The 20,278-nt window shown below is 37.7% G+C and overlaps 1 protein-coding gene across 5 annotated transcripts in view; it reads left to right on the forward strand.

Annotated features, from left to right (window-relative positions):
* The window catches only part of LOC149573129 (DENN (AEX-3) domain-containing protein), a 325,899-nt gene that overhangs the window by 114,280 nt on the left and 191,341 nt on the right, over window positions 1-20,278 (forward strand). For all 5 annotated transcript variants that reach the window (XR_016360042.1, XM_089814310.1, XM_089814312.1 and 2 more), the window contains one exon: window positions 4,355-4,414. Coding sequence is in view for 4 of the 5 variants with exons in the window: in XM_089814310.1 (XP_089670436.1) it covers window positions 4,355-4,414 (60 nt within the window). In the remaining variant the exon portion in view is untranslated. The remainder of the gene's footprint in view (window positions 1-4,354; window positions 4,415-20,278) is intronic.

The raw sequence follows: 20,278 nt of genomic DNA on the forward strand, positions 1-20,278 counted from the left end.
AAGGCAAGGGGGTTATTGAACCGTATGACAACTGTACGGACATGATCACATGGCTTAAGGAAAAAAGAGAATATCGTACACCCATCCAGTGCATATGGCTAGATTGGAGGAAGAAGCCTATAAGAGCCCTGTACGGCCGTACGACCTAAGCTATTGAATGAGCAAAGTTGGACCGTACGCCCAGGAGTGAAAGAAGTGGCTGTACGGCCCTTGCAGGGTCAGTGGGAGAATAAGCATTACCATACAATCAGTTAGAGGGTTGCAAAAGATAGAGTTGATTGATAGAAAGGGATAGTAGGTTTTCTAAATTTAAAAAAAAAAATTGATAGATTGAAACAGTTCGGAATGAGTAATGCATGATGCCAAAGGGAAAGAAAAGACAGAAACAAGTAGTAAAATATAAGCAGTTGCCAGAAAGAGTGTGGAATCAGAAAGAAATGACAAAAATGGTGTGTTCCATGGACTTTTGTGTGGGTTTGAGAGTGTTAATTTGGTGTTGGTGACGGGGGTGCTGCCCCTCGACCCCGTTGGGGGCGATGCCTCCTAGACCCCCTGTCAGTGTAGTTATCAATTGTGGGAAGTGTGACCAATTGATGAGATCTGGAGCTGCTATAGGCATAGAGTGTCTGTGTACCAGAGGTAGAGAGAGCACCGGAGCAAGCCTTTCGAGAGGGGTGATATGCTTTGAGGCACTTGGAGTAAGTGTTGGACATGAAGCTGTCTTGGTGGATGCATAGAGAGCTTGGAAGGAGCTGATCATCCAGTTGAAGGCAGTACAGTGACACTTGGCTCAGGGTACCTAGGAGTTGGAAGCAGAGAGTAGCACGGGTGGCTATCAAGGTCAGCTTGATTAAGGAGACAATATTGTGTTAGCAGAGGCTACAGATACAACGTGGTTTGGAGACCAGTTTGGTGTAGGCACGAGACGAATGTAAAAGTGGTGTAACAGAAACAGATCCATCTTGTTGTAGTTAGTCAGTTAATGTATTCCGTTTTGTTAATCTCTCTCGGATATTTTGTAATTGTCCTCCAGAGATGACTTTCTTTTGGGGGGGATGATGTCGTCAGTAAATATTGTGTAGCCGACAGGATGTATGTCGTTGGTAAATATTGTGTAGCCAATAGGATGTATGTTGTCGGCAAATATTATGTAGCCGACGGGCCCCTTCGAGAAGGTTCTTTGGAAAGTATATGTACACCATCCAAGATCATTGTAATCATCATCATAAACATTATGTAATCTCTTTGGCATATGCGAATAATAAAAGTACCGCTGTTCTTGTCTATTATCTGTGTGCATTAATCTATTTACCCCATGCAGTAAACAGATGCTTCTTCAGTCATTTTCGCAAGATGGGTGAATTATTATTTATCATCTAGATATGCTGAGGTTGCTATTTTTTATTGCTTTTGTACTTTGGCTACCGTAGTGTCATAGCTCGTTGGAATTGGGTTGGAAAGTTTTAAAGCTTGGGCACAAGAAACGGCGGCCTTGTGTGATAATGTTGTGATATGGTTGAAAATGTCATTTTTGGGAGCCAAAAGAAATTAGTAAATTATATTATGTGGTGCGCTATAAAATATTGTGTTGAGGAAGCTTCTTATGTTAAGTTGCATTTGGGAAACTTTGTGCCAATGGGGGTTATAAAGCTCATTTGATGGAAAAGCATCCAGTTGATTATTTACTTTTGTTGCTTGTGAAGAATTTTTGATGTTTGGTTTGGTGCCCTTGCTGAAGTATAAGGGTTTTGAATTATGAGAATTACATTTGCAATCAATTTGCAATTTAGTTGCTGAGGTATAGCTAAGATTGCCTAACTTCTTTGTTGTTTATCACCATAGCTGAGAATTCCTTTAAATTCAGAAGAATCTGGTAGCTGTGATTATAATCTACAGACCTGTGATCTAGTTTTGGGAATTGCTATGTGTTTGGAGGCTGCAAATAGCACCTGGTGCAGCGTTTGGTCTCACTTCAAACCTCCATTCAATTCTTGAGGCCTACATGCACTGATTTAGGGCCTATGTTTACCTGTGAGAGGCCTGCATACAAAGATTAGAGGTCTACGATTTGAAATTAGAGATCTACGTTCAGAAAAAGAGGAGGTTGCGTTTGAATTTGGAAGTCCTGCGATCTGTTTAGGGGATTTGCATTGTAGCTGTTAGCCTAGATTGTTGCATGAAATTTCCTATTGCTTGAGACCTGGTTATTGGTGGCAACTCTCCATGCAATGCCCCCATCTTTTTAGCCTCTTAATGGAGTTCTTAGCCTTTACATTCTTCAAAGGTTAAGTGAAGGAATAAGGAGAAATTGACTAAATTAATTTCTTATAAAGTGATTAAATAAATTAAAATTAAAAGGTGACTTTATATTTAATTAATTTAATTAAAAGTGACTAAAGTTAAATAAACTAAAAGAATCTTCTAGAAGGAGGAATTAAATATTATTTTATTTCTTTTAGAAGGAGGTCCATCTATTGGAGGAAAAGAATAAATAGGGAGGGCAGCCTCATTGTTGATCATTGAATTTGTTTTTTCTACTCTTCCGGATAACTTGTGGAGCCAAGGGTTTCTGCAGTTCTTCATTGATTGTTGGGAATGAACACTCCCATTGATTCACATAACTGAGGTGGTGAAATATCTTTCGAAGGGTTGTGGGTGTTGGAGAAGGAAAATTAGTCTTTTCATTGTACCAAATTTGTGGCCTAGGGCTAGATTTATGGAGTAAGGAATAAGTTGGATATTGGTTTAGTAACTCTGCTACAGTAATGCCGCTACAGTAATGCTGCTACAATAACTTGCTACAGTGACGCTGCTACAGTGATTTGCTATAGTGACGCTGCTACAGTCTCGTCGCTACAGTGATTTGTTGTAGTAAAACTCAGATTTTTGTAGCAATTCCAAGTTTCTATCTATTACATTTTGCATTGTTTGAGAGTAGATATTTAGGGCATTGGTAGGGTTTTTCTAAATCTGTTGTAATCTGATTAATATATGAATGTTGTCAAAAAAGATTATAATATCATTGGAAATCATAGCAGGCGTTGCCCTAATGTCTTATTGTTGTAGATGCACATTTTCTAATTTGTAACCAATGCTATATGTTTCAAAAAAATACAAAATACATTTGTTGTTGGTTGTTTCGAGTTTTGCAAGCGTATCAATTAAAGTTTGGTAGATATGTATATATATCCCTTGCGTGCAAAGTGTTTGACGAAATTCTTAGGTTAGCAATTTGGAAATAAAAATCAGAATTGCATGGGATATTATAGTGGTATTAGAGCTTGCTTGCAAAGTGTTTGACAAGATATCAAACAATTGAATTAGAGAAGAATTTGGCATTAAAGTTATAACCGGTTGGGGTTATTGTACTCCACCTAGCGTCTACACCAGAGTATTGATGATACGAGTGATTAGGATTTTGCAGCATGTTACAGGTACCATTACTACTATTTTCTGTATGTATGCTACTGATATGTAAGTGGGTGTTGATAGTAAATTCTGAGTTGAGTTATTTGCCTGCTTCAGCATTCTAGCATTTGTCTTTATGCATATATATCTCAATTTGAAAAACCAAAAACTTAAACTGGAAGGAGCATTAACATCCTAAAAGAAATCTGATTTAAGCATTCAGCATTTTCATTATATGTCTATCATTGTTATTTCAGCATCATACATATTTCAGTCACAAAAGGCAGATATATCCAGCACACATAAAATGCAATGGTTTCCCAAAACACAAAGGAAACAAAGCTCATTATAGTGGTGTCAAGTTTGTTTGCCAAGTTTTCGACAAAATGCCAAACTACTGATTTAGCAAAACAAATTGATGTATGATTAGTCATAACCAGACAGGGTTATCTCATCTTCTTATGTCTTCTCTAAATATGCTGATACCACATGTAGGACAAGGCCAGCGAGCTCTCCTTAGCAGCTGTATCATAGTTCATTTTGACCCTTCCTCGTATGGGGAGATTCCACCTCAAAGAAAGGTGGAGCTGGCCTTGTTCTTGTCTACCATTTAGGGAGAATAGGATTTATGCTTACTATCTTTTCAAGTTAGTCAACATATAAAAACTATTTTTGGATATGTATTGTTTCTTTAATATTTTTTCATTGTATTGCTTATGCTCTATATGGCATTCATTTTGTGGACCTACCATTGCATGCCCTGGAGTTATTTTGTCACAGAAATAATTTTTTGTTTATAAAATCCGTGCTTTTTATTTTTATGTGTAATATGTTTGGCTATTCTGCATGCTGCATGTTTAGAATTAAATTAATATGCATTCTCTGCTAGCTGCATCTGACAATTCGCTTTTTTTCTGATGTTGTATGATCTTTATCAAATTTTCAGGCTCGTCTTGTGGAGCGAACTCCTTCAATGAGTGAATTAAATGAAATTCTACTTGGGCAGGTACGTGGAATTATGCATTAAACTTTAAACAACTATCTATGCAATGCTTGTGTGAAAGTTTAAATTGTAGGGAATCGAGAATTCTTATGGAGTTAATTTTTTTTCAATTGGTCTTAATATAAGTAGTCAAAGAATTCCTTTAAAATTTAAGTAACTAATTGCATAATGACTGATCTCTGTCTACTTCTCGATGTGTTTGACAAAAAACAAAAACAAAACACGCTTGGAACATTTCATTGCTAAAATGTCTATCATGGCCTCTTCTGTAGCATAAAAGTAATGAGGACCCTCAGCTTGTTTCCTCAAATTTTCTTGTCTGCTAATGGGGTGGCAAAAACAAAAAAATAAATAAATTTAAGTTGTCGAAAAGTAACTTTACGTTATATTCTAAAAACGTGACTTATATAAACGATTCAAAAAGTTTGTTATGTGGCAATAGGCACAAGTTGAAATAGCCATTTAAAAAATTTCTAAGACATCTGGTTTATTTTATTTTATTTTACTTTTTATTTTTTTCTGATTGCAATATTAAAATAAATTGAGTGAGTATTATTTGACATTTTAGCCAAATTGATAAAAGTGAATATGATATTCATGAAATATTATTGAACAGTATTTCTCAAACAATATTCAATAAAATCCAAAGCAATGTAAAAACCTGAAATCATCTTGAGTTATCCAATTGAAGTTGTAGTACACCCTCAACTTTGTTAATGCTCTTGTAGCCTTCAAATGCTTTAATGTTTTGGTATGTTTGCCGTTGCGCTAAAAGCTTGAGCTATCAACAAACGTCACAAACACTAGACTTACCGAGATCCACGGGAGGCGGTTAAGCCATGTCATGGACCCTAAAGGAGGTGCTGACCACCAAGTCAACAATCTCCCCTTCAACACTGAGGGTTCCACGTTGATAGAATGAAAGAGACCTCTTGAGACTCAAACCCGTGACCGAAGGCTCTGATACCAATTTTTGATATGTTTGCCATTGTGCCAAAAGCTCTAAGTTATCAACGAATGTCACAAACACTAGACTTACCCAGATCCACGAGAGGCGGTTAAGCCATGTCACGAACCATAAAGGAGGTGCTGATCACCAAGTCAACATGATGTTCATATAAATTTCTAAGTTTGCATAAAATGTGGATCCAAAAGTTAGCTATTCCTCTTTGAAGTTGCAATTAAGAGAAAAGGGAGGGGCAGCTATGTGTTCGGGGCCCACAAGACCCTCCAATGTGAAGTGATTTTGCTTTTTTTTTGCGGCGGCATTGGATACGGCATACGCTATATTCTACATGCTTGAAATGTTAGTTATTGAAATATTTGTAACAGTATAACAAATAAATCAGCCAAATTGCAAATGCCAAATACTAAGTATAGACTAAAATAACTTGAACATGGAAGCTTTCAACATTGAATATCGAATTACTAATTACTATTAGAATTTAGAATATTAAATAAAATTGTCGAATTGGCAATTGGAAGATTTATTTTATATCAAAAATATGCTAGTAGCACCACATGAATTGCAAACATGGAAACACCAACATAGAAACCAGAATCCTGAATTTCATTTAGGGTAGCCAACATAACTAGCAATAACGTATGCAATGGCAGCTACAAAGTGCAAACCCTCATAAACTGCCCATATTTGAAAATGATCTGAAAATCTCCTTTAATCAGCCAAAAATAGATGTATATATCTGATTTGCTCGCCTATCAGGCCTAGTGCTCGTTTAGAGGGAGTTTCGAAATGTCAGCTAGGGTTTGAAGTCTTTATTGTGGACAACTAGGGGTTGAAGATAAATTCTAAGAAACTTGTATTTAAACTGTATTTTTTAATCATCTTTATCTCAAAACAATAAGAGAAAATCAATGTAATACAATTCTGAAATGTTTGGACTCTCATCAGTAAATATTGAGTAGCCGACGGGCCCCTTCGGGAAGTTTCTTCGGCATGGTATATGTACAACTTGGGCTCATCATTGTAATCATCATTGGAAGCACTATGTAATCTCTTCGGCATATATGCGAATAATAAAAGGAATATTGTTGTGTTACATGTTCTTGTCTATTGTCTGTATGCATTAAACTATTTACCCGTATGGTAAACATTTGGTGCCGTTTCCCAATGGACCTGGAATGAAGGCAGAGGAATGAAAACTAATGCTGAATCAGCTTAACAAGGATAGAAATAAGATAAAGGAAAAAGATGGAATACGTACCGCACAAGAAATTTTAATTTTAGCACAACAGGCCGAGCGTAGACGGAGGCTTCAGCAGATTGCCGATGGACACCGAAGCACCGAGGAATTGTTGGAAGAGACTCGACAACGGTTGAATTTGGTGGAAGTAACAAGGGAGGAATTTTTGAACCTGTATACGCCGAGGGAAGAGAATCCAGACGGAAGGGAATCAACTCGCACAGCTCAGAGTGCCGAGGGAGCACGAGCATGGAGTGAACTCTTTGTCCGCGATATAGTTCCGGAAGGACTTGAGGAAAACCCTTTTTTACTAGGTAACGTGGCTGTTTGAAATAAGATGACTCTGAAACATTGCGGGTGTGCAGGACAACACGGGTGTTTAGAACAGCACGGGTGTTCAAAACAACGCGGCTGTCCAGAATTGTGCGGGTACACAACAAGTACCTCCAACTAGAATATTAATGGCTGGACCAAAGGAAAAATTGCCAAAGTTTGATGGTGATGGAACGGCCAATCCAATCCGACATTGTAAGACATGTGAAACAATTTGGACGACAAATGACATAATTGACATAGATGAATGGGTTCGACACAATTTGGACGACAAATGACATAACTGACATAGATGAATGGGTTCAACAATTTTTGACAACCGTAAGAGGTGTAGCAATTGATTGGTTTGCCGACACGGATCCCCAAAATTAACTAATTGGGTAGGGGTTAAAAAGGAGTTTATCATCGAATTTCAATTGTTGTGCGACGACAATGAGATTGTAGCAGAAATATACAACACAAAGCAAGGGAAAAATGAAACAGTCTGTGTATATGCCAGGAAACTAAAAGAACTAATAAATAAAATGGAAAGTAAGCCGACAAATGGGCTGCAAAAGAGATGGTTAATTGAAGGACTATGCCCGAAGTTAAGGAAGAAAATGAAGATTGTGCCACCATTATCATACACCGAAGCATACAATTAGGCGATAAACTTAGAAAGTGAGCAGAAAACAAAAAAAAGAAGAAAAGCAGCTCATCCGACTCATATGACACGTCTTCGGAAGAAGATAGCAGTGATGATGAAAATGGCAGTAAGAAGGTCTGAGCTCTCTAGAAGGATATGCTCCGAATGATGAAGGAATTTAAGAATATATAGAAAGAGACCAAGGGAAACGAGCTATGGTGCATAGAATGTAAGACAGAAGGTCACATGAAGAGATCCTGTCCGAAGAACCAGTTCTACGATATCTGTCAAATTATGGGACATTCTACAAAAGAATGCCCCTTCAATATGAAAACAAGAGGACATCAACAAGTGCTCTTGCCACTTCAGGTGGGTACATAAATAATAGAAGAGGGCAAAACAACAACACCAACAATAATAACAGAGGGTGCAGCCGAATTCAGTACGATGTGAACAGCGGCCCGATGGTTCAATACCGAACATGCAATTTGTGGGGCCACTTTGCACAAAACTGTACATCAACGAATACACCAAAGTTGTTATGCTGATGGTGTGGTCCTAGAGATAATGAAGATGCCAAGTGCCCGAAATCAAGAGTAAATTTGATCAACATTGGCATGGACGAAGAAGTCTTAGCAATCAACCGTAAACAAGCAAAATTGTACCCCGACCCAACAGAAGAAAAAAAGAAATTGGAAGAGGTGCGGGCAGAAATTGAGAAAGCAACGCAGGCAGATAAATCACAATTGAAGGACACTACCGGTACCTCAGCAAGAAACTGCGCAGAATAGAACATCATATGACAGATATTACAAATTGTAGTACTAGTCAAAATAAACAATCTGCTGCTCACAATGCCTCAACTTTGATCGGCACTCACAAACATCGCTCCAACTGCGAAACCATCGGGAGAACATGGAAGGGAAAAGGAAAGTGGAGCAAGTACAGCGGACCCAATGTTGCTAGCCCTTACATCCGGATGGCATCCGATGATTGTAGAGATGGGCATATTAGGAATGGTCCTTTTAGACACAATTGTGGATGGAGGATCAAGGGTAAACGTCCTACCAGAAGATACCTAGAAGAAGTTGGGACAGCCGACGTTGTGGCCACCTACATTCTAGTTGCTCACAACAAACTAGCACGGGATCAAATCGTTGGGAATCCTGATGGCACAACTAGTAACTATTGGAACATAGCCGTTCCTACTCGATTTCGTCGTCATCCCGTTGAAGAGAAGAGGATATGACACCATTTTGGACCAAGGATGGCTCGTACAAGCAAAGGTTAAGCATGACTGGAAGAAGAATACAGTATCAATTGAAAGCAAAGGATGAAAATTCATTATTGATTTACACACACAAATGGTGGGCGAAGAAGCCGTATCATCTCATTTCGAAGAAGAGGATGAAGGAAAGTATTGATTGGAACCTAATGAGGAAGGAGTCCTATGGTTCGAAGGTGGATTGATGGACGATGATTTGGATTCGGTGAACGGCCTTTTCCATTGGCAGATGGAGGATTATGAGCTCTTTCCAAGCTATAATATGTTAAGGATCGACGAAGGTGAGAAAGAAGAAGGAAATGAATGTTTGAAGGAATATAGAGAAGCGGAAGAGGGAAAGACAGTTATGACGAAAGATGAAGGGAAGACCATATAGTACAAACCCAGAAAAAGGAAAGCTTCCATCGTACGGAACACAGTGAACAGACTGCGCGGAAAGAAAAGGTTACAACACACCACAAATTTACTAGGAAGGTGCCGATAGCAAGGAAAACACATCGTATGATTTGCATAGGAAACAAAGAGTAAGAGTTTAATAAAAACTTCAATAGTATGGCGTGATGGTTCTAAAATCAAGAATACAGTTATTGACGGCAAGGAGTGGTAGCCGACGGAATTCATGGTATCAAGTTTAGAGAACAAACTAGGTGACTGGAATGCCTGAGGGAAATGTTGCATAATTGAACAAACTCGAGGAGAAGTAGCTATTGGCACAATGGGCCATGGAGGTGACGTAGAATAGGCGTAAAGCGTGGTATGATAAACACTTGAAACTGAACAAGTTCCAACCAGGACAGCTGGTGTTGAAGTATGACGGACGAAACAAAATCAAACCGGGCAAGTTTAAAGTCAAATGGGTCGGGCCATACTAGATCCGAGAAGTAGGTGATAACAGAGCAATTAAGTTGTGGACATTGAATGGACATTAAAAATTAAGTTAAAAATGTACATGCTAGAACGACCCCTTGTCATCAGAGAATGACGAAACTCGGAGGGAGAAATAGTTGAAAAAAAAATAGAAGGAAAAAAAAAAGTGATTAAAGTCACCGTACGACAGCCAACACAGTCATCATACGACAACCTGTTAATACCCACCATACGGTATTTGAAGAGCCTCAAGTACGGAAAGAAACAGAAGATATTAAAAGGCATAGACTTATTGATTGGCACTGTACAACCCCTTTATGTGCCTGCTGTAACTGTACGGAAAGGAGGGTCAACACAGAGTTTCGTGTGGTGGATTTTATATTGCCCGTACAGCAATTGCCCAGGTTCCTATTTTATAAACACCATATGACCCCTTCAGTGTAGGCAAACACCGTAGGGCAAAGACTAAATCCGTATAGAGGCCGCACGTTCATACCAGGCATCATAAGAAAACCGTACAGCATATAGGGATAAGGGAAGGACTGACGATAGGGAGAAAGAAAGAGATCTGTATGGCAAAAGAGAGCCATTCACAAATTCACAAGGCATTGAAGGAAAGACCATACGACATCCAGTATTTTAACCCCGTACGTTGGCAAGGCAGAAGTTTGTACGACACTCTCTACACCTGTTCCATATGCCATTTCCTTGCTTGTGAGGATAGCAGAAGCCAGAAGCCGTTGATGAAGGATGGTAGTATGGATGCTAGGGAAGGAGAGAAGTTTGTAGAATAGTTGGTTTGTACGAAGAGATAAGTAACCTAACCAAGCCGAAGAACAAATAGAGTCTGCAGGAAAGATGAAGTGGAGGAAAAACTTATCTACAACTAAAAAAAAAAAATTGACGACAGATCAAAACAATTCAGAATGAGTAACATATGATGCCGAAGGGAAGGGAAAGACATAAAAAGGTAGAAAACGCAAGTGGTTGGCTGAAAGAGTATGAGATCAGAAGAAAATCACAAAATTGGTGTGTTCCATGGACTTTTGTGTGGGTTTGAGAGTGCTAATTTAGTCTTGGCAGTGGGGGTGCTGCCCCTCGACCCCATTGGGGGCAATGCCCCCTAGACCCCTAGTCGGTGCAGTTATCAGTCGTGGGAAGTGTGACTAATTGATGAGACTTGGAGTTGTTGAAGCATAGTGTGCAAGAGGTGGAAAGATCAACGGAGCAAGCCTTTCGAGAGGGGTGATACGCTTTGAGGCACTTGGAGTAGGTGTCGGACGTGAAGCTGTCTTGGTGGATGCATAGAGAGCTCGGGAGGAGCTGATCATCCAGTTGAAGGCAGTATAGCGACACTTGGCTCAGTCTACCAGAGAAAGCAGCATAGGTGGCTATCAAGGTCAGCTTGATTAAGGAGATAGTATTGTGTTAGCAGAGGCTATAGATGCAACATGGTTTGGAGACCAGTTTGGTGCAGGCATGGGACGAATGTGAAAGTGGTGTGATAGAAATAGATCTATCTTGTTGTAGTTAGTCAGTTAATATATGTTGTTTTGTTAATCTGTTTCGGATATTTTGTAATTGTCATTAGGAGACGACTTTTTCTTTTGGGGGGGATGATGTCGTTGGTAAATATTGAGTAGCCGACAGGTTGATGTCATCAATAATTGTTATGTAGCCGGCAGGTCCCTTCGAGAAGGTTCTTGTTATGTAGCCAATGGGCCCCTTTGGGAAGGTTCTTCGGGATGGTCTATGTACAACTATGGATCATTATTGTAATCATCATTGGAAGCACTATGTAATCTCTTCGGCATATATGCAAATAATAAAAGGAGTACTGTTGTGTTACATGTTCTTTTCTATTGTCTGGATGCATTAAACTATTTACCTGTACGGTAAACACGGACAAAATTATATTGATTTTCTGAAGTCTTTCTATATTAAGTAATACTCAATTTTTATTATTTTTATTAGCCTTAAAATCAAATCAATGATATGATTATAAATCTAGCTTTTTTGTAGAATTTATTATATGTGAATTAAGTTTCAAATGTTTCATGCCCTAGTTTTGGAAATAGCCTAATTCTTATATATTTTCCCTATTTGGTGATACTACGAAGGGCTGTCCTTACTTCTCTAGCTTCTCATCCACGATTTGGTTATAATGGACCAGAATCTCAAAGAGGTTCTTATTCACCTCTGAATCTGCACAATTATATTCAATTTCATAATAGAATCTTCTAGAAATAGTCTCATGACACAATTCTCTGTTTTCATCTATCCATCACTCCTGAAAATTTTCCTTAATCACTTTGAATTTTCCTACACTTGGGCAATTAAATATCTTCCTTAACCTGTGGTTTGACACATGCATCTGACAAAGCTGGTTTTTGTGCTACTCCCACCTGCCATTTAAACCGATCCCCTCATCAACAAAAATGACAACATAGAAGCACCTGTTGTAAAGACATCGAGGCATATGGAAGACAATATGCATGCCAATACAATACTTTAAGGCATCACCTCTTCCAATGTGTGTGAAGGGCCATCAACACATAGCTTTTACTACACACCACATATATAAAAAGTTTTGACATACCTATGGCCTTTTACATGACAAATAGGCTCAAGGTCATTTATATCATAAAATGAAGAGTATGCCAACTTCTCTAACCCTTTATTAGCCAAATAATTTGTACCCCATTTTTCTCCATATATCAACAAACTTCCCTACTTGGATAAAATTTATCTTCCATTTAAAAAATCTTTAAAATAGCTAATGTTTTCATTTTGGCAAAAATATATCATGGCAACATTCACCATTTATGCAAACTGCCTTCTACCACTGTATTCTGATTCACTTATGCATAAATATCTTGAATTTTTCCAAGAATAGTGTCATATCTCAATGTATTACTCATTAGTGAACTTAGGACCCAATTTTTTTTTGATAATCTCCATGTACAAACTCATAGCATTGAGTGTTTGAGCCCCTGGCTTGCACTTGTAAGCCCTAGATTCACTTTAGAGGCATCATCAAATTTCAATTTGATTTCGTCTTCTAGGGTTTTTCATCTTTCTTAATGTTGACTAATTTTAAGATCTATTAAACCTTTAATGAGAACTTTACTTTGATTCTTCTCCTTTGAATAACTTATCCTTTTATCCCATTTCAAATAGAAGTCCCCACTTTATGTAAAGAGAACATGATTGAGAAGTGTTCCGCAAAAAGCAAGCTAAAAAAATGAGATGTGGAGAATTGTTAACATTTTAGTTTGCAACTTTCACTGATGCAAAACATAATAAATGTGTACTAGAATAGCTCTTCATATTAGAAGGGGAAGATCCTAGGAAAACAAAAACCATCTTACCATGAACAATATTGATGTGTTATTCACTATTTGTAGTGTTTTTTGGGAATTATTTTGGATATGTAATACAAACTAACTAAATAAAAACTTATCAACACATCAACACTGGAGGAGAGATATTTAGGTTTATCATTTGAATTGGATGCTTTTAAAGACAAAAGCCACATTCCAAAGCAGTAAAAACTAAAATAATGCTTTCGTTGGACACAATTTTCATTTGCTCTCTCTCTAAGATGACTAGGCAATACTTTTTAGCTTGTTAGAGGTGCAACTCACTTAGCAAAATTGTTTCACTTTTACTTTGGGCATGATCTCGTTAAGCAGACTTCTTGGGTGCTATTCTCATTAGTTTATTTACTGTACAGGGTAAATAGATACCTATCGCATGTAGTACAATAAGATATAACATAGAACAAATACTTTATTTAAATACACAATATGCACTCCAATGCTTACAATATGATTATGATGATGTCTCAAAGTCGCTTCCGGACGGTGTACATATACTTTCCCGAAGGGGTGACTCAACTGTCACGCGCCCTTTTGGATACAATTCTACCCTTTCGGATATAATTCTACTCGTCCGCTACAATAGAATTTACCGACAACATCATTCCCCTAAAAACTAAGGTCTCCAGATGACAAAATAGAGAAAACCCTTACAACAAAATTCAAATTGCAACCAAAACAATTAATTACATCAATATTTAAAAACTAAGAAGAGGGATGTGTCCCTAGTGTGGTAGCTGTTTGTGCACTAAGCTTGTTCAACTTTTCTTGTAGCTTATACACTTGCTCCTTCCGTACTTTCGATTCTGCTTCAGCCTCCATCTGAAGCTTCAAAGTTGACTGCATCATTTCAACAATCTCTCCCAACTCTCTCCCTTTCTCCTTTGCCACCTACTCCTCCTCTGTTGCTAACTGTTCCTTCTCTGCTGCCACCTTCTATTGCTGACTTTGTCGGGCTAACAATGCTGCCCTCTAGGATTCCCTGGCTGCCCTCTCTGTAGCTAGCGTGGTAGCTGACTCCTCCTAAGCCCTCTCCGCTGCTACCTGGTTTGCTTGGCTCCTTCGAATGGTATAATATGCATCCCTATGAATCTCAACTATCTCCTGAGTCAAAGGCTTTACTCAGCTCTCCATACCTGGCTCTCTTGTAGTGGCCCAATCTTGGCGCATCTTTGCAATTTACACACTCGGCCACCCTCGCTCCTCAAAACAAACTATAAAGGCTACCGGGCATCCTACTCTCATGAAGGATCTCACACTCTCTAGGTCCTTTACTACTGAGTCCAAGGGCTCTATCTTTGTAGAGGCCGCAATTTGGTGAGCCCGAGTCGCTATATCAGTGAAGAATGCCTCTCTCGTCCCTATTTTTGGTGCTATTGGAGGTTGTTGCTGAGCAACCATAGCCCTCTCTACTACTTCCACCATCTGCTCAACAATGCTATGTGGTAGTCCATTAGTTCGTGTCGGGTGACTCCCCTCCACCTGTGTGTAGAGGATCTTCCTTTGGAACTACTTCTCACGTAGGTGTGTGAAGGTATGTTGTTCGAGGTGCTGGTGTACTATGAAACCTTGTACTCAGGTATGTGCTCAACTTCTAAGTTCTACTCTCTCTGTCTGGCTCCTCAAGTGATGCTAACAATGCCGTATCCACCGTAACTACTCATTTGAACCCACTATGTCTAAATGAACACTTGACGTCCTCAAACCCTTGCCTGTCAGTATCTCCATCACTCCTTCTCAAGTACCTATCTCCTGATCAGGTACAAGTACCTTAGCCCTAGCCTCTGGCAAAACCTCGCAAGCAGGCTCCATCGTTACCTCCAGAACAATTGTCTCCGTTGGTGATGGATGTGCCTTTGCTAATGCCTCTGGAGTAGCTAGTGTCTTTGCAACAGGCTGAATCATAATTGAAGCTGGAGACATCACTAGTGGCTGCTTGAATTGACCAAACCCTAGAATGCCATGTATACCTACAGGAACCAAGTGTGCTATCGTTGAGAGTGCAAGCCGTGGAAATCTCAACGGTGTAGCTGTAATTACTTCTACCTGCTCGTCGTCTTCATCCTCCCCGTCGGTCTCACTCTCCTTAGAAGAAGTCTCCTCGCGACCATTGTTAGTATTTTTGCCGTCTGGTCTTAGTTGTTTTTGTTCAACCGTGGTCTTGGTGCCAAGTGTATTGAGATGCCTCCACTGCATGATCGAGGGTTCGCTTGGTGTGAGTGGTCCCGGTTTGGCCTCCAGTACATCATTGAGGATCATCTGCGTCGTTGCCTCCAAGAATAGCCCGATGGCATAGTGTGGCATGTAGAACGCCTTGTGCTGCAATGTCATAAATTCATACATCCACTTTTTTCAAAAGATACAACACTTCAAAGAGTGCCCTCATCTTTTATTTTCCTCAGGTGTGATTTTGAACTCTAGGCATCAGACATTTAAAAGACAAAAAAATCTGAAAACAATTGCCGAGTTAAAAAGTTTTCGGGCACAGCTTTACAACATCCATCACTCTTCCAAAATATTACAATAATTACCAAGAATTGTGCTTTTTCATTACTCTCTCATAGGTGTGATTCATTGACTTGCAATGTAGCATATATATGTGCACTTTGTTTATATCTCTTTATACTATGTCTTACTGATTATGCTGATTGTGTTGCCATTTATTCGCTCTCTGTAAAATATCTATGTTTCATTTCATTCTAGAAAGACCATTCTTAGATTTATTTTATTTTCCTTCTCTTGCCAATGTATTCTTTTGCAGCTCTAAGTACAACCACCACAATTGGAATCTTCATTTTTAACTTGGAATATGCAAGCACATTGAATCTACAAGAACTTGTCATAGAAATATTAAATAATATGCTTTGACATGACAACCTGAAACTCAACTGGAAATGACTGTTACTGACTTTGAATTAACATACAAACAATTGGTAGTCTAAAATTGAATGAGTGTGATGAAACACAATCATCAAGTTTCGGATTGGCGACAAGAAGAATGTTATGTATGGCAATTCTTTGTAGGTCTAGAAAAGATATGATCCTCACATGATGCATTTGGACCATCCAAAATAATCCATATTGAAAGAATCATGTCTATTCTAAATATGTAATATCCTAGTCGGATATTCTCTCCAATTATCCTCAAATAATTTTCAGAATCATAAATAAGGGTTTATTCAATAATAACCAGCAAATACCATTAAATAACTAATAACATTAACCAAAAAATAACTAGCAAATACTCCAAAATTCGTTATTGCATTATAAACTAGTGATAAAATAATAATCCAACCGTACAAACAATGATAACAATTAGATTGGATAATCACAAAAGAACCTAAAATGCAATGGTGAACTCCATCGTGAATTCTCCACAGAAGATGAATTGGGGCTACATCCAATCCACCAAAGAAGACCTAAGGGTTTGTGTCTTAGGATCCTGAATAGAAGCTGAAGCTTCCTTAATTTCTCCAAGAGAAATCTGAAACCAAAACAATATCCAAGCCTGCTGAAAATGAGCTCTCTATTCACCTTTTATTCACCTTTTAAGCACATCAGGATGACTCTTCATATACCTGTTACTTAATTTTAACACATGTTAAAATTCAATTCTGAAGAAGATCAAATGAAGTTCATTTTCAACTCATACTCAAAATTGCAGAAAACACTATTCATTCATATTGAAAGAATAGAAAATGTCCTTGTATTATTCATTCTGAATATACAACTGATATTTACAAAACTGAAATAATAAAAGAATGTTGGAAGTAAAATTCTCTCGCATAATTGACTATGAGAGTAGTCCCTAAAATGCTGATATATATTCCTACTCTGCCTAAATAAATAACATGAAAGAAAAAGAGAGAGGAAAGGTCATGGGCACCAGTCATTGCCTGTAATGACTGGTTGAGTTGCATCTGTTGGTTCCGAAAACCACAGATTGAAAATCCAAGAGCTTGCCACTTCTACAATAGGATTCCACAGTCAATTTTGGCCAATGAACGAGAATCACCTTGATTCCCCTGCACTTCAGTCTCTGCTACACCTAGGCAGGTAGACCTTCTCCTCGAACCTGATTACTTGGTTTAGAGTTTTTCTTTAAAAACCCCGTCTGATTGTTGCTCTTTAATATACCAATTTCTATGCAAATTTACTGTTTGACACTTTGTTAACATTCGGCAAGCAACACTAAAACCAAATATTGATAAATAATAAACAAGTCGGGGCTATGAACATCTATTTATTAAATTTCAATCTTGGTACGGATTGAACTATGATACCAATTAAAACAAGAGCAATATCATCTTATCATTCACTGTTAATAAAACATTGTGCAGATCACAATTTATATAAAATAGAACTTTGAACCTGATGATATAATGCCAATCCTTGCACTGCCTTATCAAACAACAAAATCATCAAATACCCAGTTGGAAAGAGAACGTTGCTCCCTGGAATACTGTCCTAACAACAATGATTTAAAATGTGACACCAAGTCATGAATTTGGACACTCACCAATTTATTTTTGGTTTCCACTGATTGTTGACTAATCCTTGTACCAATTCGCAAATTCCCTAAATGATATGGGGGCCTCTATTATTAAATCACAGTTTGAATATCAATTCGTAGACTCCCATTTGTCTCCTAGCCGCCTGCTATGGTGGTTTGCAGGCCTCCCAAAGGCTGTTGCAGGTCATAAAGAGCAGTAACGCAGGTCTAGATATGGGTGACGACCCACCTTGATTCAGCCGCAAGCTTCTCAACATGCACAATATCTTGCAATTTATGATTGCTGGCCCAAATTTCCAAATGCAGGCCCTGCACAATGATTGCTAACAATGCACCCAACTATTGCTTGCAGGTGCAATTTCTAGATTTAAGAGATTCCACTTCAGAATGAAGAACAACACTCAAAGTCCCAGTCAATTCCTCTAGATATGAATGTTAATACCAGCTTTAGCAAATCAATCCTCTCTCCAAACCAATAATTTTTTTAGTAATATTCTCCTTAGCCACAATATGCTATAGTAAGGAAAATATCTAGCAAATATCAAGTCCACTAATACTTCAGCAATGGAATGAAAACACTTCTCAACTACAGTGATGAACAATAGAGAAGCTAGACAATCTTAGCTATACCTTAGTAGCTAAATTGCAAATCCAATTCTCAGAATTTCCAAATCCTTATACTTCAGCAAGGGCCATAAAAATTAGAACTTAGAAAAAAGCCACAAAGAGAACAAAAACAAATATAATTTCATGCGTGCTTTTTCCAATGAAATGAGCTATGTTTATAATCCTTCATTGGCCAAAGTTTCCTAAAAAACTCCACTTTAGAAATTGTGGAAGTTTCCCAAAAGAACTCAACACTAGAAACTTTCGAACACACTTTTTAGAAATATCACTTAATGTCATTATTATAATAATGCAACTTAATAATTAATGGATAAATAAGAGCTCAAGCAATTATTAATTTTATTTATTGCAGGTGACGACCAACTGTCGAAGCTACCCACTACATTGCAAAAAATAGCAACTGCCAAAAATAGACCTACTAAAAATAGTAAATCTACATCTGGGACCCCCAAAACACCCTGTCAGCTTATGAGGGTCACTATCATGAGCTAACTCCATCAACTGCATAGATCTGCCAAAATGGGGACATTACATTTTCTAAAGCGAATTTAAGCTTGGTTTAGTTCGTCGTTTGCAAAGTCCTTGAACTTTATCAAAATAAGGTTAACTAAATGCTTGAAATAATTGAATGCTTTGTATAAGGTTTGTGATAATGAATTTGATGCTTGTAGGAAGGAGGATATGGATTTTCTGACTTCAACAATAAAAAGACCAGTGCTTCTACTCATTCGAGCAATGGAGTCAACTTTAGTGCAGATTTTCACGTACAACTTTATAATATTCTACGCATTTATATTGCCAACAATTAAATAATCAAGATGCGACAGATCAAATGTATATGCAATCTTAAATTAGTCCAGATTGAAATTTAACTCCTATGGTAGGGAGACAAACTGGATAGAGATATAGAAACAATTTGATATTTCACAATATTTGTGATGATCGAGTTTAAGAGGCTAAATGACCATGTCCATTTATCTGATATTTAAATTGTATACATAATTTCAAAAAACTGTATACCCAAATGATTGCAAAAATTATTTAAGCAAGTAAACAATTCAGAACAAGAAATGGAGATGCCCATTTTGTAATGTTCCCCATCGTTTAGACCCTTAATGGAGTTCTTAGCTTTTCATACTCCAAAGGCTAAGTAGAGAAATAAGGAGAAATAAATTAAATTAAAGTCAATAAATAAATAAATCTAAAGGTGACTTTATATTTAATTAATTTAATTTTCTAAAAGCACAACTAATTATTGTATTGGAAAGGGGGAAACTTCTAAGGAGTGCATTTTCTAGAAGCACAACTAATTATTGTATTAGAAATGGGGAAGCTTCTAGAGAGTGCAATTAAATAATATTTTATTTCCTTCTAGAAGGGTGAAGGGAAAGAATAAATAGAGGTGAGAGCTTCATTGTTAGACATCCAATTATTGTTAATTGCATTTGATATGAACTTAGGAGAATGAACTAAGGGTTTCTGATTTTAGTTAGCCATTGGAGAACGTCAATTCTTCAGTGTTGCAACAATTTGAGGTGGTGAAATATCCACTGAATTTTGCATTTAGGAGAGCTTCATTCTAGAGTTCTATTTGTGCTTAAAGTTAAGGAATAATTGAAGAGTTTGAAGAATATTGAAGGACTATCGAGTGCAGACCTGAAGATTCATCTTTGGCAGCCATTAGTAATCGTTTTTTTCCTTGCTACTACAGTACGTGTGAATAGTGCCGAGCTACAATATTTATGCAACTTTCATCTCCATCCGTGGGCATCACTATTATCAGTTTTCTCTTGCAACTATTAGTAGTTAACATTGTAATCTTAGGCATATAATTTTGCTATTGTAAGTGATAACTCAATACTAGATTTGGCATTGCTATAGTCATTATTGTAAGCCCATTTGTATTAGCAAATTCATAGCAACATTGTACATGAGAATGAATTCAATAAAGAAGATATATGTTGCATGCCATTTGTTTGACGAAATGTCCATCTAATAGCATATTTGATCAGCATAATAGTTGTATGCCAATT

This window comes from Cupressus sempervirens, chromosome 2 (assembly GCF_028749045.1).
Source record: "Cupressus sempervirens isolate cs-2001-9-10 chromosome 2, ASM2874904v1, whole genome shotgun sequence".
In the NCBI taxonomy this organism is placed as follows: Eukaryota; Viridiplantae; Streptophyta; class Pinopsida; order Cupressales; family Cupressaceae; genus Cupressus; species Cupressus sempervirens.